The sequence below is a fragment of the Gopherus flavomarginatus genome, chromosome 12 (assembly GCF_025201925.1).
Source record: "Gopherus flavomarginatus isolate rGopFla2 chromosome 12, rGopFla2.mat.asm, whole genome shotgun sequence".
NCBI lineage: Eukaryota > Metazoa > Chordata > Testudines > Testudinidae > Gopherus > Gopherus flavomarginatus.
Genome location: NC_066628.1, coordinates 19,257,947 through 19,283,275, shown reverse-complemented (window position 1 = coordinate 19,283,275; position 25,329 = coordinate 19,257,947). Strand labels below are relative to the sequence as shown.

Sequence of the window (25,329 nt, the reverse complement as noted above, 5' to 3'; positions counted from 1 at the left end):
CGTTTTTAGGAGTGTGCGTACAGGGTGTGGGGCGGGGGGTTGCCCCATTGGCTTTGACAGAGCCACTGAACCACAAACAGCCCCATTTTATAAAATGGCGGCTGTACCTTCAGGTGCCTTGCAGGGTGAATTTGACACGTTTATATTTGGCAGGAAAGACTGACACAGGGTGTGGGGAGGAGCTAGTAGCCCCCAAAATAATGTGGTGGCTACTCGCTCATTCAGCCGGAAACCACGCAGTGGTTAAAAAATATCCATTCGGGCAGGGAAAAGGCGGGAAAATAACCCCCTCTGGCGAGTAAATCCGCCTCTGCGCATGCGCCGCTGCTTCCGCCCGCTTCCCCCTCCCCTCGCCGAGGAGCGTTCCGGCCCCGCCCCCGCTCCCTCCCGCTTGCACCCGCCAACAACAGCGGCGCGGGGCAGCTTCACCCTTCAGCCTCCCCAAGCGTCTCGCGCCGCCCGCCCTGCCCAAAGCCCTGTTTGAGGGGAGGGCGGGGAAGGAGAGTGAGACGTACCATTGTAGAGAGAGGGGGAAAGGACTAGGAGGTGAGGTGGTGCAAAATCCATCTAGCTCTTGAGGCATGAAGACAAAATTCGCTACAAAATATGTTGACTAGAGGCTGATATCCCAAAATGCGCCAAAAAGGGTCTCAGCTTGTTTACACCAAACAGCCCCCTTCTGCGGAAATGGTTTGGTCCGAAAGTCCCTCCTCGGCTTCTCTGCACAGCAACTGGGTGGGGGTGGGGGAAGGGCGCTATGACGTGGCGGAGTGAGCGGCCGCAGCGCCGCCTTCCCTGCCAAACCCGGGCAGAACCGCGTGCTGCTGCTGAGCTAGCGCCGAGGCCCAACGTCAGCAGGGCTCCTGCCCCCCGCCCCCGGCTGCCCAACCTACTGCTGCCAGCCCGTCAATTGGTCACCCATGATGCACCCGCTGCCTAACTCATATCACCAGCGCACCCACGTGCCCCCCGCCTGCCCGAGCCATGTCAACAAGGCACCCATGCACCCACCCATCCGCCCGCCCGCTGCACAAACCATTTCAACAGGGGAGCCACGCATCCATTCCTGATCCACGTGAAAATGACACTGACACATCTGCTCCCTGACCTGCATCGTAATGGCATCCAGTTTCCCCATAAAGCCATGTTCAAAAACGGTAGCCACTGCAACATTTTTCGAAGTGGTACCCAAGGCTTCCCCCACAAAAAAGCCAAGTCAAACTGGCACCCACATGCCACCTCCACCCCATCTCAAAATGATACCGAGATTCCAATAAAAACTGTCAAAAAGACACCCAACATCCCACCTCTCAACCCCTATCAAAATGGCACCCACATTGCCCTCTCAACCCACATCAAAACAGCACCTCTAGAATCCCAACAATAGCCATGTCAAAATGGTGCTCATAGTCTCATAGACTCTAGGACTGGAAGGGACCTTGAGAGGTCATCGAGTCCAGTCCCCTGCCCTCATGGTAGGACCAAATACTGTCTAGACCATCCCTAATAGACATTTATCTAACCTGCTCTTTAATATCTCCAGAGATGGAGATTCCACAACTTCCCTAGGCAATCTATTCCAGTGTTTAACTACCCTGACAGTTAGGAACTTTTTCCTAATGTCCAACCTAAATCTCCCTTGCTGCAGTTTAAGCCCATTGCTTCTTGTTCTATCATTGGAGGCTAAGGTGAACAAGTTTTCTCCCTCCTCCTGATGACACCCTTTTAGATACCTGAAAACTGCTATCATGTCCCCTCTCAGTCTTCTCTTTTCCAAACTAAACAAACCCAATTCCTTCAGCCTTCCTTCATAGGTCATGTTCTCAAGACCTTTAATCATTCTTGTTGCTCTTCTCTGGACCCTCTCCAATTTCTCCACAACTTTCTTGAAATGCGGTGCCCAGAACTGGACACAATACTCCAGTTGAGGCCTAACCAGTGCAGAGTAAAGCGGAAGAATGACTTCTCGTGTCTTGTTTACAACACATCTGTTAATGCATCTCAGAATCAAGTTTGCTTTTTTTGCAACAGTATCACACTGTTGACTCATATTAAGCTTGTGGTCTACTATGACCCCTAGATCTCTTTCTGCCATACTCCTTCCTAGACAGTCTCTTCCCATTCTGTATGTGTGAAACTGATTGTTCCTTCCTAAGTGGAGCACTTTGCATTTATCTTTATTGAACTTCATCCTGTTTACCTCAGACCATTTCTCCAATTTGTCCAGATCATTTTGAATTATGACCCTGTCCTCCAAAGAAGTTGCAATCCCTCCCAGTTTGGTATCATCCGCAAACTTAATAAGCGTACTTTCTATGCCAACATCTAAATCATTGATGAAGATATTGAACAGAGTCGGTCCGAAAACAGACCCCTGCGGAACCCCACTTGTTATACCTTTCCAGCAGGATTGGGAGCCATTAATAACTACTCTCTGAGTACAGTTATCCAGCCAGTTATGCACCCACCTTATAGTAGCCCCATCTAAATTGTACTTTCCTAGTTTATCTATAAGAATATCATGCAAGACCATATCAAATGCCTTACTAAAGTCTAGGTATATCACATCCACCCCTTCTCCCTTATCCACAAGGCTCGTTATCCTATCAAAGAATGTTATCAGATTAGTTTGACATGATTTGTTCTTTACAAATCCATGCTGGCTATTCCCTATCACCTTTCCACCTTCCAAGTGTTTGCAGATGATTTCTTTAATTACCTGCCCCATTATCTTCCCTGGCACAGAAGTTAAACTAACTGGTCTGTAGTTTCCTGGGTTGTTTTTCCTGCATGTTAGGGGCAATACATCAGCAACCATCTTAATATTGACTCTACCCTGCCTCCTACACTGATGGGAGATGCTGCTGCTGGAAGAGGCCAGCTTTGAACTTGTGACACCTGGTGATTTTAGACTCCATTTCCCAGGATGCTAAAGCTATCCCTGTTTGTACTGGTCTCACCCCCCCACCCCCGCCCGAATAATCATGCCATAAAATAACTCCGCATGGATTCAACTACTCCCACTGCTAACTGCAAATCTTACCAGCTGGTTTGAGGGTTCAATACTGTTATCTTTGGATTATTTTGTTAATTTCGATTTAACTTAATGGCTTCTACATTTCATAGCTTCTGTAGGCTGAGCTTATTGTACACACCAGGGACTCCCTACATCCCTCCATTTTCCCCCTGACAGCAGCAATGGGTACATCCCCATTCCCACTTACCCCCATGCCAAGGTCCCCAAAGTTACCATATGGCAGGGGTTCTGTATGCTCTAATCTCCCTATAGCAGGGTCCCCCAATCTCCCCCTACAATTGCAGGGGCTCTCCCTGCACCTGATACCCCTCTATGCCAGGAATTGTGTGCCCCCTTCCCCCAAACTGGATTTGCCTCACTAGGTTCTGTACGCTCTCACTTCCCCTTCCTCCCCCTCCCCACATACCAGAGGTTGTGTGCATGCCCCCACTTCCCCTATTATTGGTCTATTAGAAGCTATTTAGAGTGTTAAATGTTAAATTCTGGTGGTAAGACACACAAATGAGCTAGGGGTATTGCTATGGTGGAAGGGGTTAACGGCTTCCATCAACCACTTCTTTAGTCTATAGACAATTGCAGAGTTGCTTGAAGCAGCAGCTGTGCTAAACAGCTGGCAAAGGCTCCATATATCAATCTGTCCCTCCTCCCATTTTCCCCAAAAATGAACAGGTTGCTGGCCCTCACCACCTCAAACATTCCCACAAAAGTTGGAAACGATTGCATGCAGTGTTCAAAAGTTATCACATAGCATTTGTGTATTTGTCCGTACGTAGGTAATCAGAGACCTTCACCCAGTTAAAAAGCAATCACGTTAAAAGAATTGCAACTTCTCCCATAATATGGAGTACAAATAAAAATAAAAATTGGAGAATTACAAATTTTCAGGATTCATGCTGGTTTAATGTTAATACAGGATTTTGGGGAAATGCTTGTTTCTTATGTTCAGCTGAACCCTCAAAAGCTAGTTCGCACTCTTGACGACCAAATGGCTCATGTTTTCTGAGATGGCCCTGGTTTTGAGGGTCCAGCTTGGCATCTCTGCTCGTGACACTGAAAATTTGTCCTGACTTCAACAGAACTCCCCTGGTTACCTAAACTCAAAACCACATGTTGCTGAATTTGGTTCATATAGCATTGCCTCTCAGCTCCATCTCTCTCACTGTCTCCCAATTGTTCAGCACAACAGCTGCAAGATATAGCAGGACTGCAGTGGTGGCTCCCAGGTCAATGGGAAAGGATCTACGTCTGTTTATTTGGGGTGAAGAGAAAACAGGATGATAGAGAATGCTAACATTCAAAGCATGAAATAAAGGTCTGAGTTGGTGTCAGAGGAGCGAGTGTGCACCTGTAGGATGGGGGAGACATGGTTTAAATGCATTTAGGTTAAGATTTTCAAATCTATGGGATTTGCCTGTTAAAGTCCCATTATTTTTTTAAATGGGAACCAGGTGTCCAAATCCTGAGTGCATCTGAAAATCTCAGCCTAACCTAAATGGTGTTGGTAGTAGAAAACAGACAGTGGACATGGTGGAGTCAATTCATGGAAGAATGGAAAGCAATTTTGGACACAGCAGTAAATAGATCAATGTTGGTTAACATCCTGATCCTCAATTTTGTACAATTGCATAGATACTAGTGAGCAGGAGTTTTAAAAATACCTGGACAGATATTGTATCTCAGATAGAAGATCAAGCCCTAACTTATTTCACAGAAAGGGCAACTGAAAATTGCAATGCATTAAAGATGGGATTTTCAAAGGAGCCTAATGCAGAATGGCATCTAACTCCCTTAAATCTCTTGTGAAAATCCCAACTACAGCCACTATTGACCTGGGCTGAATTCAGACCAGTGGATTAGAGTTGAGAAAGCTCCATTTCCCCCAGTTCTACCACTGCCCTTTTGTACAAAAAAACACCCAACTTTTACACATCCATTCAATCTAGTTTTATTATCTAGCCTGTTTTTAGTATACCCTTTCCTGGACATAACTTCAGAGTCTTTGTCATGCAGATCGGAGATGGGGCAAATCTTTTAATCTTCAGGCCCCAAATTCTCTCTTACAGTTGATGCTGGTGGAGAGAAAGATACATTTTCCTTTCCTTTAAGGCTCATCTCAAGTCATCCCTGCAAAGATAAAGATTCACAGATACAGAATGCAGCACACAGTTGTGTCTTGGAAACCCAGCTGGTGCACTGAAACTAAGTCCTCCCAGCTGAGGACAGCATAGCTCCTAGTGCCTCAGTGCAGGCAATCTTTCAGCTCACATTGAAAAATTATTATCTGGTTACTATAGCCCACCGCCTAAAGTTTACAGAGCAATATGTACAGAGCAGGTTGTTTTTAAACCCTATTTCTGTCCCCAGACTCCAGTCCCCTTCTGCGTCTGAGTATCTGATCCCACAAAATTCAGAAGGTGCTAACGGACAGCCAAACCCATCCAAGAGCACCCTGAGTGAAGGCCAAGTTTAATCTGTGATGACACAAAATCTCACTGCCCATGGCTCGTGGCAGCAAGAGGAACGGTCATCGTGGCCACTCTTCCTTAAATGAACAGCTCTGAGAGCAAGAGGACTCCCTAGAAAGAACACCCGTGAATTTCCCCAAATAGCAAACCTTTACTAAGCAGTTACCTCAGTAAAGTTCTACAGCAGGGAGTTCCCGTTCATATGTGCAGAAAGATATGGCTTTCTGAAAGCACCTGCAGCTTCAGGCTCTGAAAGGCAGCCTGGCAATGTTTGGAAGATCAGTTCAGACACTGTTTGTTACTGAATGAGGAATGCATGACGCACCCTATATCAGACATTTGTTAACTGCTGGAAAACTATGGGTATGGCTACATTTGGAATTTCAAAGCGCTGCCCCAGCAGCGCTGTGGGAGCGCTGCCGCGGCAGCGCTTTGAAGTGTGAATGTAGTCGGAGCGGCAGCACTGGGAGACAGCTCTCCCAGCGTTGCATGTAAACCACATCCCTTACGGGTGTAGCGTGCGGCGCTGGGAGCCGTGCTCCCAGCGCTGCTGCCCTGATTACACTGACGCTTTACAGCACTGTATCTTGCAGCGCTCAGGGGGGTGTTTTTTCACACCCTAGTTGCAGCGCTGTAAAGTGTGAGTGTAGCCAAGGCCTATGTCTACCATAGTACCCCTTTTTTGTCCCACACCTTCCTCAATGGTGACATTGGCTGGGGGTACCAATTTGGGACCACACTAAGAAACTGGATGGATACCAACTTCCTGCAGCACTTACATCTGTGATTCCTGTAAAGGATCCAGGGTGAGGAGGGAGAAGCGAAACCAGTCAATCTTGTCTTCAGAGTTCTTTCCCCTTCAGAAGCAAAGAGGAATTATTTCCAGGCCATGACCTTATTTATTAAAAGAGCATGCTACAGCTTAAGGGAAAACTCATTTCCTTGTATATCTGTTCCTTCTTCATTTGCACAGAAACCATACCCATGTTTTTGAAGCGGTCCCCTGGATCTGCTACTTATTCCCCTCACTGTCTGGGACTTTACATATGGTTGCATTGGAAACCATTAGAACATCAGTTCCCCTCATTCCCCAAATCACACTTCAGCTACAGGTGTTTATTTCATTAGTCTGCTCAGGGCATGTATGTAATCAAGGTAAAACAGGTGAAACACAGACTGAACACACAGTTCATCACAGCAGTCCCCTCCTAGTCCTAAAAGTGGCGATGTGGTTGCCCGTCCCACACACAAACCACCACGACCCTGAGACCTCAAGTGTTTGAGAATTTTAGCTGCTTCCTTACTCAACTTCCTCATATTGCAACATGGACTCCCTGGCTTCCCAGCTTCACCTGAAAGACAGATAAAATCCCTGCATGCATAAACAGGGGAGTAGCTACTAGAAGCAGGGAGGTGATTTTACCCCTGTATATGGCACTGGTGAGTCTGATACTGGAATACCACATCGAGTTCTGGTGTACAGATTTTAAAAAGGACATTGAAAAACTGGAGAGGGTTCAGAAATGAACCATAAAAGTGATTCAAGGGCTGGAGAAAATGCCTGATAGTGAGATTTAAGATCTTCCATCTGTTTAGTTTAAATCAAGAAAAGGAAGCTTGAGAGAGGTGACCTGATTACAGGGTACAAGTACCTTCATGAGGAGAAAATACAGGGTCCTATAGGTCTCTTTAATCTAGTGGAGAAAGGCAGAACAAGAACCAATGGCTGGAAGTTAAAGCCAGGCACATTCAAATTAGAAATAAAGCCCATGTTTCTAACAGTGAGGGTGAATGAACAAACTCCCAAGGGATGCTGGATGCTCCATTCCTTGCTGTCTTCCAATCCAGACTGAATTCTCTGACCAGTATTAAACTGGAGATCACACTAGGCAATCTAACGGTTCCTTCTGGCGTACGAAGATCTGGCTTTTCAATATGACCATACGAGCAGCTGCTAAGGGCACAGCAGTTACAGACAAGGAAATGGCACAGTGAAGTTACCTGGAGACGCTGTGAGGCGAGAGCTAGTGCAGGGAACTATTTTAAAGGACCATGCGGGGAGAACGGCTGAGTTTTAGAAAGGGGAAGGAGTCAGGGAGTCATAGTGGGGGTTACTAGGTTATGTTCTATGCCCTGTACAATGCAGGAAGTCAGACTAGATGGCTGTAATGGTCTTAAACCTCCTGGCCTTAAACCTTGACTCCATGTATTATGGGAAATGCCCAGATTTCACCGCAGGCCTGAAATGGAAGCCACACAGGGAGTTAATGCCTCTCTCCTTCCTTGGTGTAGTGGGGTCTGCTGAGGGCACATGTGGCATCAGGGTGGATCAGGTGAAAGATCGACTGAACATACAGTTCATCATAGCAGACCCACCCACGCCCTCAAACCCTGCTGCAACATCACCAATGGCAAAAAGAGGGGTCTCATGGGTCTGAGAAGAAACTTCTTGTAGGCTGGGTCTCCCCTCCACACCCATCCTCAAGATAGTCCCCATGCATCCAATTATGGGCTGTCTCATACAGTAGTGCACTTCCCCCAATACTGTGTCTGTCCAAGGGGCACTCATTGTGACACAAGAACGAGGACCTTATCCCCAATATTTCCGGAGTCTGAGACATAAGAACATGGTCTCGCCATGGAAACTGAAGGATTAAAAAGTACCTCAAGCACAGGGACAGTTGTGTGGTGACGGTTCTGGACTGGGACATGTGGGCTCAGTTCTCAGTTCTGCCACAGACTCCCTGGGTGACCTCAAATAAATCCTTTTAAATCTCAGATTTGGGTTCCTAACTTCAGTGGGCTCCTTTGAAAATTTGTCTTCAGCTCTCTATACCTCAGTTTCCCATCTGCAATGCTGATACTTCCTCTTTTCCATCCTTTATAACCTAAGTAGACAAAGCCAACAAAAATCTTTGGGACAGGGATGGTCTCTAATAAAGTGTCTGTACAAACCCTAGCACAGTAGGGCCTCTAGGCTACAGTGTAATACAACTAATAAAACAGTGGATGGACCCATCAAGTCAAGCATCCTGCCTCTAGCAACACATCCCTGGCTACTTCCTAAGAGACCAGAGCAAGCCCTGAAAGCACAGGAGCTGATTATCTTTATCTCAGCTCAGGTAGGCCATAAAACCACTCAGTCCCTTTTCTTCAAGGCCCTACTCAGTTGGAGGCTCCTACCCTATTGTCCTTGGGGCTCAGGTCCAGGATGTTTCATTACAGATCATTTTCAAGATTCAGTTACAGTACTTAATTTTTCCACTTCAGCCTCGATCATTTCACGGGGGTGCGGAGTCAGTCTTCATCCTCAGCATCTCCACAATCTGAAATAGGCAATGAAACATTCATAAGAGCGCGACCAACACAGCCTCTTCCTCTCTCCTACCGTAGCAGCTACACCAGAGATCAGAGTTGCCACTGGACGCATCTATACCTGATTCCCAGTACACCACAGGCCAGTTCTACGGGAGCATATCTAGGCAGAAAGAGAAAACACTATACATGGAGGGGAAAACAGCAGGAGTAAAAGGAAGTCACTTCTGGGGTGGAGGGAGGCAGTGAGCGCAAAGTGCAAGAGGAAAAGGAAGGGGAATATTTTAGCGGACAAGTGGGTAAGCTCCCTCCTGATGCTTACAGAAGATCACATGGCCCTTTTAACATCCACAGTGAGCAGGCAGGATCTCAAATTTTGTTAAGGTCTCAAGCAAAAGACCGAACAGTTTCAGACATAAAGCATTAATTTATCTGCAGTGGCAGGAGGAAGAGATGAACCAGCCCTGGACAATGAGGATTTAAAAACTGAAGGCCTCAAGACATGTGAAGCCACAAGTCACTCCTACACTCCACTGCCACAGCTGAACGTTGGATGAGTCAACACAGCAGGTAACAGATACTTTGATCAAGTCAGAGTTGAAAAACATCTGCTACATTACAAAGGCCAAAGCTGAATTTTTGACACACCTCAGCCTGCACTATTTGGGGGAAGGGAAATAGATCAGGGCAGGATTAGGCCTCCCAGACCACCTAACAGGAATACCCTGGAGTCCTCTCTCCAGGTTGGAAATTTTAGGTCTTGCTAAAGCACTTGGAGAGGTAGTCAAATAGAACCCAGGAGTCCTGACTCCCAGTTCCCCTTCTCTACAACTAGAAGTGATTCCCCTTGCTCTAACCACTAGTCCACACTCCCCCAGAGTTAGGAATAGAACCCAGGAGTCCTCACTCCTAGGCCCCTGTTCTAACCCATTATAGTTGCCCCTAGATTTTGACAGTTTTGCAGTGTTTAACCCCCTGGGCAGGGATTATTCTCCATTTCTCTGGAAAAAGCCAATCTCTTACCAGCTCACTGAGTCTCATATCTGGAGCGTGGCATTTCTCCAAAGCAACTGTTGCCTCCCAGCTCAATTCCATTTTCAGCCTAAAATGAAGAGATATCAACAGTGGTTTAGGATACACAGACCAAAACATGGCAACCAGACCAAATCCAACCCTGACATAGCTATGTCAGAAAATTGATATTTAAGAGTTACAGTAGAGACAGGATTGTAAAAGCCTCCACAGCAGGATGTTCCCACCTTTAGGAGTAAGCAGCAGCAAGTCACCAATAATGCAGAAGCCATAACCAATAAATTAATACAGTAATAAGTGTTTGTGCTTCTCTAGCTCCTTTCTTCCAAAAATCTCCAACAAAGGCTTTCAGAGGAGTCTAAGGGAATTAGGCACCTTACTTATCCCCTTAGGCTTCTCTGACAATCCCAGCCCAAATGCTTTACAAATATTAAGTCTCATCCACCCTGTGAAATCAATATCATCCCCACTGTATAGCTGGGGAAACTAAGGCACAGAGTGGCAAATCACTTGCCTAAAGTCACACAGCAAGAGGCAGAGCCATGAACAGAACCAAATAAAGGTCAATCTCAATTCGCCTGTCTCTAATAAGTAAGCCCAACCTCCTCCGAGCACCGGAAACAGAGCTCCCATTATCAACTATCTGAGCACCTCACAATTTCTTCCTGGTGATGTAGTGCATTGCTATTATCCACATTTTACAGATGAGGAATTGAGGCAGAGGGCCAGTTTTTAAAATATCTGTGGGCACCTAAAGAGGCAGATTAAAATCAGTAGGGGTTAGGCACCTAGGCACTTCTGAACATCTCACTATGCATGGGGGGAAGGATAGCTCAGTGGTTTGAGCACTGGCCTGCTAAACCCAGGGTTGTGAGTTCAATCGTTGAGGGGGCCATTTGGGGATTGGTCCTGCTTTTGAGCAGGGGGTTGGACTAGATCTGCTGAGGTCCCTTCCAATCCTAAGAATCTATGATTTGCATCTTCAGGTGCGCAAGTACCTATAGAAATCTGGCCCAGAGAGACAAACTTGCACAAGGTCACACAAGAATTTTGTGGGGGAGCAGGATATTAAGCCCATGTCTCAAATCCCAGGCTAGCACCCTAATTGCTGGTGCATCCTTCCTCTCAGCCCAAAAGGCTTTACGCTTCCAGTCCCAGCTCTTTTTGATTTACTTTGGGATTTTTAAAACTAGACTGAACAAAGTGATAGAAAGCAGACTGTAGGGAACAATCCTGCGCTAACCCCAAGACGACAGGCCTGTTAGGCCACACATTCTATCTAGCTCTAACCTTCTGTGTTAGAATAATCCTTAACTGAACTCATTACTGCCCTGAATCAGCCTCCAGACTTTATCCCACTGCCTCACTTGCAGATCCAACCCCCAGAGCAGGGCAGAGAACCTTTCTGTTAAAGCCCGGCTGCTTGCAGCCTATGGCGTTTGCATTCTGTATCTGAAATCTGTCCGTTACAGCTATTCCCCTATTCCATTTTGTTTCCCCAGACTCCATTTTGTTTTCTGTTCTCCTGTGGCCACCCTTCCCTGGCTGTTAAGTTGTTTACCAGGGCCACTGCCCTTCTCAAAGGGAGGGCCCCTTAAGTTGTTTAACAAGAGCCATTGCCCTTCTCAAAGGGATGGCCACTTGTGCTGCATGCTAAGTGGGACCACTGCCCTTTTCAAAGGGTTAGTCCTGTTATCACCTCGTTGAACCTGGGCTTGGTGTAGGGTAGGCAATGTCCAGAGCTGCAAGGCCTATTGTGGTTTTAAGATCCTGGGCATGAGTCATAGCCTCATGTGCTCTTGAGTCACCTATTGCACAGGACTATGTCCAGGCATGTCTCTGGGCTTACCTTCAGTTTTTCCCCTGTGCCCCCTCCCCTGTGACAGAGGGAGCCTATCAGGATAGCTGGTGGGAAACTGCCCAAGTTTGCCTTTAAAACCAGACATTTTTGAAACACACCTCAGAAAGGTTCCTGCATTGCTGCCTGGTCTGATCAGCCAGGGGTTCTGGGGGGTCCTTTCTCCGCTCTCGTTTTATTTTTGAGCGTACCCCCGTTTTTGAAACCCCCCCCACGAAGAACGAATTGCTACCTGAGAGATCTCCTGATTATTGAGACTGTACCGAACCCTCCTTGCCTCTTCTGATGTTGCTGCTGCTTCTGCCTTTGCTGCTGCCTTGGGGACTGGTAAGAATCCCTCTGTAAAACTTTCTATACTTTTTATTATTATTTTAGCTGCTGGCTCTGTTTCCCCAGCACACAGACTCAAGCTAAACCTTGGTCTGTGTCTTAAAACCTCTCTTAAACTACAGGGCTCTTTGCCACTGCTAAGCTCTGCTCCTGTGGGCTTTGCCTTGGGGCTCTCTGCTTTCAGCTGTATCCACCGCTGTAGCCACCATCCCTTGGCTTCCTTGGGAGCTGGGTCCTGGATCCATACCACTCTGCCCTCTGTAACCTCCCCATAGCATAAGGTGCACCATAGGTCTTGTTTTTTTTTTAATTTAATAAGTCATAGTTTGTTAAGATTGTAGAGCTTGTAAGTTTCTGTGATATTTGTTGTGTTGCCTAATTGTTGGTTAAGATAAGTTTAGAAAATCATTGCCTGGTTGTATTCTGTAGCTGCTTGTCATTTTATATAAGTTTGATTAAGTTAGGGGATAGATAAGGTTTTTACTATTTGAATTTGTCTTCCCACTGCCCCAATCCCCCCCCCGCGAGCTCCCCAGTCACTCATTGCAGTCTCTCTGCTGTTTAAACTTGCAGCCTGTCTGCTCTCTGTGTCTCCCTGAGTTTAAATCTCCCTCTGTAGCGCCTCTATCTTTGGTTTCTGCTCCACCACGTGCTCCTCTTCCCCCATCCCCTAACCTCATTCCTCTACCACTGCCTTTCTCTCTCTCTCTCTCTTTTAATCCCTTCCCCCACGTGTTCACCCCGCTCCTACTGCTGCCAAACCTCAATTGTATTACTGAAGTCTAGCATAAAACCCCATTGGTTACCCTTTTTCTCTCTCACACACCTCACATTTTATATTTACACCACTGTGACACATTGTTACCTAGAGTTGTTGGTTATTTAACACATTTTACCCATAACTGTTAGTTGGTTATATGCTGCTGTGACACACCCTTTACCTAGAAATTGTTAGCTACCTGTTACATTTATACTTCAGTGTTAGTTGGTTACCAACTGTATTGTACCCCACTGTATTGTACCCCACTATTGAAACCCCCTATACTATACTAAAAGAACTCCCTCCCCAATTGCCTACCTTAACAAACCCCATACCCCTCACTATTAAATTTTCCCTGTTTTTGCATTTTCTTAATAAAGTTTATTTTACACCCCACCTGTGTGGTAATTGCTCCCCAAGATCCCATATACCCGCAGGCAGGGACAAAATCCTTTGAGGCTTCAGATACTGGGGTCTTGGATATCTTTCTAACCTGCATAAAAGTTGTTGGCTCTCTTTATCGTGGTAGGTGCTACAGATCAGGTAAAAGTTGCAGTCTGGGATCCCTCACAGGTTGTGAAGTACCCAACCACTAGCAGCTAATAAGGAATCAAAAACAACAATATTTGATAATATGCTCTTTTTCTAGGAACACTCATCTAAAGATTTGAGTGTTTTATAATCATGAATGAATCAAGCATCACATGCTTCCTATGAAGTATTATTCACATGGTACAGATGAGGAAACTGAGCTACAGAGGGGAAAGGGCAAAGTGGCTTGCTCAAGGTCATCCCTGGGATAGCATCAGAGCCAACAGTCAGGAGTCCTGGTTCCCAGCCCACCAGGCATTAGACCTCACTACCCTCCCAGGGCTGGGGTAGAACCCAGGAGTCTTAATTCCCTGCTCACCCACCCCCATCATGAAACTGCTTTTTTAAAAGGGGGTCTGGATGGCACGTGGGGTTCGGCAAAGGAGGTGGAAGTTTTATCACTGGAGTCAGATTAGGCTCAAGATGGCCTCTGAATTTCACCCAGTGTTTCAAAGCCAACAGAGCTCGCTCAACTTTCTTCTCTGTAATTAAGCTTCCATTTACTTCACTGGTGCAGCATGCAGTTTATAAAGTGGGGAGAATAACCAGACCAAAACTGAGGCTTGGAGTCACCTTCAACTCCCACACTCTCCCCCAACACATGGGCCACACACAGCCTGGGCAATTTCACCATAACCAGCAGCAGCATTTTTGAACACCAAGTCAAACCCTCTTCCAGCTCACTGCACACCCCTGAAGAGACTCCTAGAACACACAGCTGAAGGCACCTTGCTAACCCAGCCTCCCTCCACAGCAGGAACATCCCACCACGTGGTTTTTCCTCTTAAAAACAGATCTGTACATAAAAACATCTGCTGCTGTTTATGATGGTTTGCCAATGGCAGGAGGAGTGGATCTCAGGGCTTTGCTCTCTACTCACAGCTCTGGAAGGGAATCTGCTGGAGCAAAGGGCAGAATTAAGCATCAGAACTGCTGCCTCAGCTTCCGAGCTCTGCAGCACACTCCCTGGGTGCCCTGAAACAAGCCATCAAATCATATAGGGGCAGGGAGAAGAGAAAGAGATAGATAAACTCATTCTACAGCACGTGTGACTTCATGCAGGCCTGAAGAGGAACACTGCAGACACACAGTAATTTAATAAAACACAGGAACAAATCATGCGTCTGTTTCACCCAGGGACTGCAAAGTCAATGGGGATTTCAGGGGTGTCACTGAAGCTCACACTGCACCAGTTTTAACAAATCACTTTCCCACTAATTCCCTGCCTTTGGCCCTACGGAAAGGGGTGGACTTTGGATTCTGAATTCAACAGCCCTAAGGACAAATTCAATCCACAGGAAAACCTTTCTCCAAAACACACAGTTTAACTACATTTATTCCAATCCTAAAACATGGGTGGATGGCGAGCATTCAAACCGAGGTAAAGATCTTGCAACTTACCGAGCACGCTGGTCCGGGAGCACAGTGATGATGAAAGAGAGAAAGATGAGAGGAAGTGGTAGGTAGGACAGAGAAGAGAGCAGCTTTGCAATTGGCTGAGAGAATAAATCTGTCAGTCTCTCATTTCCTTGAATCAAAAAGGCAAGATGGTGAAGCACTAATCCGTTGAGGCTTCAAACCATGAGGCTAGAGACGTTTACAGAGCTGGTTTTAGGAAAAACGTGTGACAGAAATCGGTGACTTTCTGTGAAATCTCTCAAAAAGATTTTTCAGTCTGTATTAGAGAATGCAAACTTGGGCCAACATTTTAAAAGCCAGGCTGGAGTTCTTAGAGGAACTGTCCAGAAATCCTGATTGTAGAGTCAGCATTTCTGAAAGTCACTTATTTAGGAAGCTAAATCAGGGTGTAGGAATAAAAATTTAAGCTCTAGATACTACAGCAGTAGGAACAATGGAGAGAGAAATAATGACCAAAGAAGCCTGGTACTGGAGGATCGAATGCATCACAAGCTGGGGAAAAATCCACAGTGATCAGCACAGTAAGTTCACTATATAAATATTGTTGTTGATTAATATTTAGAGAAATGTAAGACGCTAAACATAAACTACAATTTGAACCCTTTAAGGCTTTAGCTGTCAATTAAGTCAGACATCTAGACCCAGGCAGAAAAAAAATTAGTGCAAAATTTTGACTTGGTATTGAAGCTCAAAATCAGAATTTTTTTCAGGGTTTGTCAACCAAAAATTTATTTGTTTTTATCTAATTTCTAATGTTAACTGGAAATATTAAGTTAAGAGCAGAAGAAAATTGTGTTTTTCAGTTTTCCAAAAAAATTAAATAGATTTTTGCTAAGTAGAGAAGAATCTTTCCCCGGACATATTTGCTTAGTTCAAAATCCCATTTGCGGGGAAAAAATGGACGGAAAATTTCTAACCACCCCAAATTGGTAACTGAGCTTTAAAGAAACGTGGGGAATCCTTTTTTTAATTTTTAATACAGCAATTTCAAAACTGTTTGTTCTATTGCAACCATGTTTATTTCTGTTTCAAAGGAATACTTATGGCAAAGTAAAATACAAGCAAGCAGCAAAGCCCGCAGATTGTGTTTTATACATACTAGCACTTGTAAACTCAGATTCAGAGATGCACCAGCCAGGTGATGCCTCTCTAGCTCAGTCCTGCTCAAGGACAGAGAGGAGGTCAAGGAGGATAGAAGGAAGATTTCCTGCTCATGCCTCCTATCCTCTGAACCACACTGCTGCCAGCTGAACACCAATGCTGTAAACAGGTGCACAGAACACATACATAGTAAAACACAGCCCTTCTATAATTGAGATCACAGTCCTAGTAGACAAGGCAGAGAAAGCGCTGGGGGGAGGGAAGGAAACAGAGCACAGGGAGGGGAAGTGATTTGCTCATGGTCAGTGGCAGAATCAAGAACAGAACCCAAGTTTCTTGATTGCCACTGACCCGCAGGGCACAGACATGAAGGTAGAGAGGGAAACAATAAAACAGAGCAGTAACAGAGGGATTCACCTAGCCCATCATCAAACAGAGACACAAGCGCAGCTGGTATTTGCAGCCATGAATCAATCTCTAAGCAGGTAGCAGGCCGTCTCAGAACTCAGTGTGGAATCACAGGTGAGTTGGCACTCGGCATGCTGTGTGTGTCTGTGTCGTGTTCAGGGGCAGCTCTATGTTTTTTGCCTCCCCAAGTCGGGCAGCCTTCGGCAGCGTTTCTGCAGGAGGTCCACCGATCACGTTCAGCGGTGATTCTGCTGGTCCCCGCGCCTTTGGTGTACCTGCCACCGAACTACAGCCAAAACTGTGGGACCGGCGGACCTCCCGCAGAAACGCCACCACAGAAATGGCAGCCTAACTGCCGCCCTCACAGCAACCAGCAGGCCGCCCCCTGCATCTTGCCACCCAGGCACTCACTGCGCTGGTGCCTGGAGCCACTCCTGGTCACGTTTCCCTGAGAAGAAGGAATCAGGCAGTGCTGGTGGTTTAGAATTTTCCTGTCCAAGTTGTTACCTTGCTGTTTGTCTTAAGAAGAACTGACTGGAAGGGACTTGGATCATCGAGTCCAATTCCCTACTCTCACTGGAAACCCAGTCACATAATCCCCATCAAAAACTGATCCAGCCCCATGTTAACAGCAGTTAGCTTGTTTGTCCCCAACTGCTCCTATTTGGATGCTGTGGCAGAGCTTCCCTCCTCTGATGGGGACAAATCATCTTCTCATTTCCAAGCTGAATTTACTCCCAGCCAATTTATCCCCATTCCTTCTTGTGCCAACATTGCCCTTTAGCATCAATAGCTCTGCTCCCTCCCTCGTATTTACTCCTTTGATGTATTTATAAAAAGAGTGATCATTACCCCTCTCAGCTGGCATTTGCCAGGTTAAATTAGCCAAACTCTTTTAGGCTACATCTACTCAGCAAGCTAGGGCTGTATTTCACCAGCTGGCATACATGTACTCACGCTAGCTTGAGGAGTATAAATAGCAGGGTAGCTGCGGTGGCATGGTTGGCAGCATGGGTTAGCCAGGCCGAGTACAAACCCACCTGCACTCTGGGGCTATGTACTGTATTCGGCACAGTTTCCCATGCTACCATGGCTATACTACTTTTCAGACTTGTGCTAGCTGTCATCGAGCTATTGCAAGTAATGTATGCGATCTGGGAATCACTCCCCCTATTTTGTAGTGTAGATGTAGCCTTATTCTCTCCTCAAATAGCTCTCCCTTGTAGCAATAGGATGACCATCATTCCTAAGATTGTTGGGTTTGGGTTGTAACATTTTCCATATTTATACTGCATTTTATCAAGCCTCATCTTGGACCAGATCCTCAGATCATGGAACGGGCCACCATCTATTTACAGTAGCGATTCAGGATGCATCCCTGTGGCTCCTCCTGCTGGCTGTCTTGGAATTGGCTTGCTTTCCAGCTCCAGAGCGCCCTCTGCAGACTGGTGTCATCACCGCTGTCTGCCCCCCCTTGTCCCTCCCGGACCCTGGTGCCCCCTTATCTAGGGATTTTGCCCGAGCATTATCCCCTCAGTCTCTGAGTCTCCCGTCCCCAGAAATCCCCTAATCCCACCTTGGCTCAGTGCCAACTGCTAGTCATCATTTAGCCCCCGTTCCCTAGGGCAGACTGCAGACTGTAATAGCCACTCATCATTGGCAAGGAGTGGGTAGGACCTGCTTCCACTGCCTAGCCCTGGGCTGCCCCTGAGTAACCCCTGTACCTGGTGTAGGCCCCACACAAGGCCCTGCAGCCTGAGGGGTTGTCAGGCTGGAGCTCCCCAGCCCCTTTTGCCTTTCCCTCAGCATTGCCCTACCTCAGATCCCTGCTCAGCTCCCAGGCAACTAGGTCCTTCCCTCTCAAAAGCTGGGTATGGGGAAATCTGAGCTGAGCTGTTCCCAGGAGCCTGGGGAAAGAGGCACATTTAGTCCCATCAAGCTCTGCTGATTCTCAGGGTTGGATTCAGACACTCCAGGGCCATGCAAGGGACTCTGTCCCCTTGATCCAGTGTCCCGCATGGACTGTCACTGGCAGGAGGCCCTCAAAGAGAGGCTGGGACAGTGGCATTGGACCCCTGCTCTGTCCCAGAAGAGGAGCAGGTGACTGTCCCCCAAACCCTTGGGATCAGCATGGTGCCCACACACAGGCAGGGGGCAATCGTGGTACTCTGAGTCCTTACTTCCCTAGCAAGGGTGTATCTGCTTGGATGAGGGGGTCAAGACTGCTGTGCTCTTCCCCTCCTCCTGTACATCGAGCTCCCTGCTAAGGTGGGGTTGCTGGAATCCTCCAGAGCTATGGGGCTGTGAGTTCATACCCCATCGAGATGCCTGGGTCAAGTCCCTTCTCCCAGAGCCATTGTCTCAGGCCCTCTTCAGACTCAGGCAGACAATGCTGCAGAGGGGGCAGATCTCCCCATCCCATCCTTATTGTTCCAGGCTGTGGGTGATGCAGTATCTGTTGCTGGCCGTTGTCAGAGCTGGGGCACTGGACTCTGGAGATTCTTATATTCCTGTGGAACACAGGCAAATTCTGTTTGGGGAAAAAAAGACAAATATTACACCCAGATCTATGAAAATTCATTAAGAGCTCAAACAAAACTGAATCATGGATCGTCTCTAAATCAAAGTTTCATTATGAATTTTCTCATTCAGTCTCAATTATTATGCCCCAAATTTTGGTAAAGTGAGCCACAGAGAGCTGAAGTAACATAGCTGCATAGCAGGAGTTCTTGGCATCTTCTGACCTCCACTCTCTAGATGCCTGATAGTACCATTTCAGGCTGGGATTCTCAAGGGAGTCTAAGGGAGTTAGGAGCCCAAGAGGTACATGCCTTACTCCCATAGGTTCTTTTGCGAATCCCAGAATTCATTATCTGAAATTCAAGAGAAGCCTGGACTTTTTATGTGAACAAGATAGACACAGAAGCAGGATTCCAAAGGCACCTAAAGAAGGAGACAGGTGCCTATTGGAATTGACAAAAGCATCTAAGCAGGTTAAGCTCCTCACTCCCACTGAATGACCATGAGACTTAACCACCTAGCTCCTTTAGGAGCATTGATCAATCCCAGTAGGTGTCTGTAACTTTGTAAACCTGGCCCACAGATAACACAGAAGCTGGGCTGGAATCAGGGAACGCCGCGGGGAGATCATTGTCCTGTGCTATATGGGGGTCAGACTTGAGGGACTGAATGGCTCTTTTGGCTTTAACAGCTAAGCATCTATGCACTTGCCTCTGGGTCTCTGCTGCTGAGCTGTGCAGGGCTCCAGAGAGTGAATCCCAATAGGCATTAGGAAATAGACATGAATAAATCACCTTCCTGCAACATCAGTCCTTCAATCCCATTGATGCTCAACGCCAGCTACACACAGCTCATCTGCAGACAGCAACAGATTTGAGTCTAGTTCTGTCCGTTCACTCTCAGAATGAGGAGGTGGGGAAAGGATTCTCGGATACCTGTGCCTTTAATGTCTAGATTCCGGTATATAAATAGATATTGACTAAAGAATGCTGGTGCTGGATGACTGAATGTGTCATGTGTTGGGAAAAAAATCCACAAAGATCAGCACAGTAAGTTTGCTATTTCAATTAAATATGTTGGGGGATCAACATACAGGGGAAACTTAAGATGCCAAATAAGACTTATATTATGAACTCATTAAGACTTTCACTCTCAGTTTAATCAAATATCTGCTGCTGATTGGAATTTTTCCACCCTTTGGGAAAATTTTGACTTTTCACAGCAAACCTCAAATCATTTCCCACCCCCCAGTTTTTGGCAAATGAAAACTTTCTCCTGAAAACTGGAATTTTTAATCACAAAACCAAAAAAGTTTGAGTTTTGAGTTTTCAGATTCTTCACAAAAGAATCCCAAAATGTTAGAGGAAAGTAGACAGATTCTAGGATTTTGTTGGTGGTGGTGTTGTTTAGATGAAAAACCAATCTCCTTTAGAAATAACACAGCTGAAAATTTCCAACCAGCCGTAAATTTTACATGAATTTCAGAACATTAATATTGCCTGACAAGAGCTTGATTTCAAACCCATTTATTCTATTTCATCTGTGTGATTTCTCTTTCAAAGGGATCGTTGCATAGAGGTAACAATGTAATAAACAGTAAAGTTGGCCGGGCACAGAATGTTTTATTCAGACGAGTCTCTTAAAACCCCAGTTTAGAGATTAACCAAGCAGCCAAAGCCTATCTATCCTGCCACCATTCAAGGACATACAGAAACTCACTGGGAGTAGAACCTGGTCTAGCTCCACACTGCTGCTGGCTGAGTGTAAAGGATGTAAATGGGTTTGCAGACTTATACAGATTAACACATGGGGTCATGTTATCAGAGTATTTAGGTGCCTAGTGGGATTTTCAGAAGCACCTAGGAGCTTATAACTCATTGATTTCAAGGGATTTTGGGGGCCTAGATGATTCTGAAAATTCCACAAGGTGCCTCAATACCTTTAACAAGCTGCCCCACTGCCCCCTCCGAAAGCCCTTACAGTCCTAGTAGAGATGGGAGAGAAAGTGAGGGTGGGGAAACAGAGACATAAAATGGGAAAATGACTATGCCAAGGTCACACATCAGGTCACTGGCAGAGACAAGAATAAAGCCCAGATGTCCTGACAACCCCTGCACTGCACAGCACAGAGTAAATGATAAAACATAGCCCATTGTTACACAGGCAGAAGTGCAGCTAGGAATTGTTGCCATAAATCAACTTGTAAGCAGACAGCAGGCTGTGTAGGCATAGAGCTTGGGGTAGAAACATCACAGATGAGCTGCTACTTGCGATGCTGGAGAAGTCTATGTTATATTGCCCTTCAAAGTGGAAATCAGGACGTGTTGGCATTTTAATCTATTAGTTCCTTGCCCAAATTGTGAGCTTGGTGATGGTTGCAATGGAGGGACCTTCTTTGCAAGAATTGTTGGATTTGGAGTGTGCTTTGTTCCATCTTTCATACTGCATTTTATCAAGCTACAACTTGGGCCAAATCCTCAGGTTGGATAAAATGATGAAGCTCTGTTGAGTTTAAAGGCAGTTACACTAGTGTGATAATGTGATTGATTGATTCTCAGATATAAAGGGGCGCTAACAACACCTAGTCATTGTAAGTGAGGAGTTCTGTGCACCTTTGACATTCATATAATGAGATATTAGGAAAAGGAGAAACAGGGCCATTCTCTCTGTCACTCTGATACTGACTATTGTCCTTCTCATTCCATGCACAGGCATCGCACAGCGTACTGAGGAAGAAAATGTCCAACCAAACCGCCGTGACTGAATTCCTTCTCCTGGGATTCTCTGATGTTCCGGAATTGCAGATTTTATATTTTAATGTGTTTCTAGTGCTTTACCTGATCTCCTTGCTGGGGAACCTTCTCATTATCATAGCCATAGCCCTTGACCGCCACCTTCACACCCCCATGTACTTCTTCTTGATTAATCTGTCCATCCTAGACTTTGGCTCCATCTCTGTCACCATCCCCAAATTCATGGTCAATTTCCTCATGAACACCAGCTTGATTTCTTATTATGGATGTGTTGCCCAAGTCTTTTTTCACATATTCTTTGCTTCAGCAAATTTTGCGTTACTGACCATCATGGCGTATGACCGATACATCGCCATCTGCCAACCACTGCACTATGAGATGGTGATGAACAGGGAAACTTGTGTTCAAATGGCAGCCAGTGCCTGGATCAGTGGTATTCTGTGCTCTGCATTGCATACTGGGAACACATTTGCAATATCATTCTGTGGAGGCAACATAGTGGATCAGTTCTTCTGTGAAATTCCCCAGCTCCTCCATCTTGCCTGCTCTCACTCATATCTCGGTGAAGATGTTGTTATCTCTCTTTTTATGCTTTTATCTTTAATCTGCTTTGTTTTTATAATTGTGTCGTATGTTCAGATCTTCAAAACAGTGCTGAGAATCCCCTCTGAGCAAGGCCAGCATAAAGCCTTCTCCACTTGCCTCCCTCACCTCATTGAGGTCTCCTTACTCCTTTTCACTGGCACCTTTGCCTTTCTGAAACCCACCTCCAACTCAACATCAGATCTGAATCTCTTGGTGGCTGTTCTCTATTCCATAATGCCCCCAATGATGAATCCGATCATCTACAGCATGAGAAACAAGGAAATGAAAGGTGCACTGAGAAAACTGATAGGCTGGAGGTTACGCAGCAAGAATAAAATGTCTATATTTCTCCACTGATCACAGTTTCATTCTGTGTTTCTTTATAAATATAATCAGCTGATTATATTATTGCTTCATGAAACAATACTGTGCAATCTGTTAATACGGAATTGGGTATTTACACTAATAAAAATCCAGGCAAACAAATGATAAAAAAGTAGTTACTAGAGGTTTACATCAATGTAATCAAGATCAGAATCTATCTATCTATGCACTGCTAGCCATAACCATTCTATGTGATAACCTTGCACATAAAATCAGTAGCCATAGCAAAGACCCTAGTGGGTTCTCTAGCTCTTCTTATTTTTCAGGATAGCAACTCAGACTGAGGTATCAATGCATTTGTTCTTTGGTTTTTTTTGTTTGTCAGATTTTAAGTTTATTTTTGTTTAGTTGTTTGTTGTTTTATTTGTTTATTTGTTCCAGGTGGGTTTACAGGTGTGAAGGCCTGGAGAGATATTGAGTGTTTGGTTAGACAGGATTTTCAGTGTTTGCCTTCTCTTGAGAGTGCTCCTATGTCATCTCTTTGATGAGGTTTTCTGAGTGAACTGAAGGTTTGCTCCCCACAATCATAAAAGGGTGCAAAAGAAGGTTCTTCATGGCTAAGTTCATTCTGAAATGATTATGAATATGCTGTTGGGATATTATTGTGTTATTAATGATATGTTAGGAGCCTCAGGAAGCTGTCTTTTATTATCTTAACCTGAAGAAGAGCTCCTAGTAGCTCGAAAGCTTGTCCCTCTTACCAACAGAAGATGGTCCAATAAAAGATATTACCTCACCCATCTTCTCTATGTAAGTACTATGACAGTCTTGCTATGGTGCAAAGCCTGTTTTGAAGAGAAACTTTTTCCTGTGTTTTATAATGAAAATCTAACTCGGGATAATGAGGCCAAATTTTGATTCCATTGAAGTCACTAAGGTTTAGCCCCTCACTTCAAAAAAATTAGGATTTGGCCAATAACCTGTATACACCAGGATCCAGAATTGGCTGACAAACCCCTGGAGAAAGCGAGTATGACAGAAATATAAGGGTCTGATATCCCAACTCATCTAAGCCAGCACCAATCAAAGCTCAACCAATTGAAATCACCAATTTAAAACTGATGAGGTTCTGGTCCAAAGTCTCTGGGCTCCACACAGCAGTGACATAAACACTGGTGTAAGTGACTTGATTGGAGTCATTCCCTTCTTGCCTTGCTGTAAGTGGAAAAGTGCCATCGTATGCACTGATCTGGTGTTCCATACGCTAACCCATGTAGATCTACTCACTTCCAAGCTGAGAAAGGATCTCAGAAGTTATTAGTATTAGAATACCATCTTTGTGTATGTGTCTGTTCACTACATATATGACAGACAAAAACAGGTCACGGAATTGGACAGAGAGACAGACAGATAGGACCATTCCTTCTCCTAACACATAACCAAATTTAGTCAGAATGATAGATGTCTCTTTGATTGTGAATTATGTTAGCTAGCTAGCTAGATAATAAATAATCTATGAAAATTATTGTGTTTCTTTTCCTGTTAATGGTTGTCTTTGTCCACATCATGATTTTCTTATAAGTCCTTCTTATAAAGCGTTATTTCACAAAGACCTTTTATGACTATATCTTACTCCATCGCTTATTTACAAACAGCTCATCAAAAGTACTCGGTGTTTGGACTTCGAGCTGTTTTGCTGGATACATTTTAAACATGCTGTGTTTTGTTTCACTGAATAAATGGAAGTATCACACATGGGTTCCTGAAAAATCAAGGGGCTAATTCTCAGCTGGTTTAAATTGTCATAGCTCTGTTGAAGTCAATCGATTTCTGAGAATTTACACCGGCTGAGGATCTGGTCCAAAACCTCATGATTATGAAATTAAAAATCACTTTGAATATTGTGTACAATGGCCCTGATTTTGCAGGCACTTCAGCACTTTCTAAACTTTAAACATGAATGGCCCCATTGAAGGTTAAAAGAAAAACTTATACTTAAATTTCTGTTGGTTATGGGTTGGGGTTATGGATAGGGCTTAAGGCTAGCACCAAACTGGTGTCAGACCCTGACAATGTACAAGTTATTCTCCTTTCCCAGTCAAATAAAGCCCAAGAATTGGAGCTTTGGAATTATTCTCCTTCTCTAGGTTCTGGATTATTAACAAGAAAAAACAGTTTATCTCAAAGCCAGAATCTTTAGGTCTTCTTCTCCAAACTCACCTTTCCAGTTTGCCCCTTCATCACCAACCTCTCCTTCCTGGATGTCCTGCTCAGAAGTCACCTTCTATAGGACAGGCCCAACAAAGAAAGTAACAGAATGCCACTAGCTGTTACTTTCAGCCCTCAACTTAAACCTCTAGCGCATTATCAAGGATCTACAACCTATCCTGAAGGATGATCCCTCACACTCACAGACCTTGGGAGACAGGCCAATCCTCACTTACAGACAACCCTCAAACCTGAAGCAAATACTCACCAGCAACCACACAACAAAAACACTAACCGAGGAGCCTATCCTTACAACAAACCCCATTGCGAACTCTGTCCACATATCTATTCAAAGGACACCATCATAAGAGTTAACCACATCAGCCACACCATCAGGGGCTCGTTCACCTGCACATCTACCAATGTGATATATACCATCATGAGCCAGCAATGCCCCTCTGCCATGTACATTGGCCAAACTGGACAGTCTGTATGCAAAAGAATAAGTGGACACAAATCAGTCGAGAATTATAACATTCAAAAACTCCAGTTGGAGAACACTTCAACCTCCCTGGACACTCAATTACAGACCTAAAAGTGGCAATTCTTTCACAAAAAAACTT

At 45.3% G+C, this 25,329-nt stretch overlaps 1 protein-coding gene, 1 long non-coding RNA gene and 3 other non-coding genes across 5 annotated transcripts; 1 reads left to right on the top strand and 4 right to left on the bottom strand.

The window, feature by feature from the left end:
• Nucleotides 1-4,976: 4,976 nt before the first annotated feature.
• Nucleotides 4,977-8,889, bottom strand: LOC127032624 (uncharacterized). The gene is made up of 3 exons (XR_007768843.1): nucleotides 8,686-8,889; nucleotides 6,282-6,359; nucleotides 4,977-5,161 (listed from the first exon to the last, which is right to left on the bottom strand). It is a non-coding gene; the product is annotated as an uncharacterized LOC127032624 (long non-coding RNA).
• Nucleotides 5,424-5,567, bottom strand: LOC127033431 (small nucleolar RNA SNORA79). The gene has a single exon (XR_007769111.1). It is a non-coding gene; the product is annotated as a small nucleolar RNA SNORA79 (small nucleolar RNA).
• LOC127033440 (small nucleolar RNA SNORD126) lies at nucleotides 6,629-6,706 on the bottom strand. Its single transcript, XR_007769120.1, has one exon. It is a non-coding gene; the product is annotated as a small nucleolar RNA SNORD126 (small nucleolar RNA).
• On the bottom strand, nucleotides 7,798-7,875 carry LOC127033443 (small nucleolar RNA SNORD126). Its single transcript, XR_007769123.1, has one exon. It is a non-coding gene; the product is annotated as a small nucleolar RNA SNORD126 (small nucleolar RNA).
• Nucleotides 8,890-21,574: 12,685 nt separating the features above from the next.
• On the top strand, nucleotides 21,575-22,531 carry LOC127032502 (olfactory receptor 14A16-like). Its single transcript, XM_050919813.1, has one exon. The coding sequence runs from the start codon at nucleotides 21,575-21,577 to the stop codon at nucleotides 22,529-22,531; it is 957 nt and encodes a 318-aa protein (XP_050775770.1).
• The last annotated feature ends 2,798 nt before the right edge of the window (nucleotides 22,532-25,329 follow it).

Bases quoted from the DNA above. Each gene is read 5' to 3' on its own strand.
- LOC127032502 (XM_050919813.1), top strand. From the start codon at position 21,575: ATGTCCAACCAAACCGCCGTGACTGAATTCCTTCTCCTGGGATTCTCT.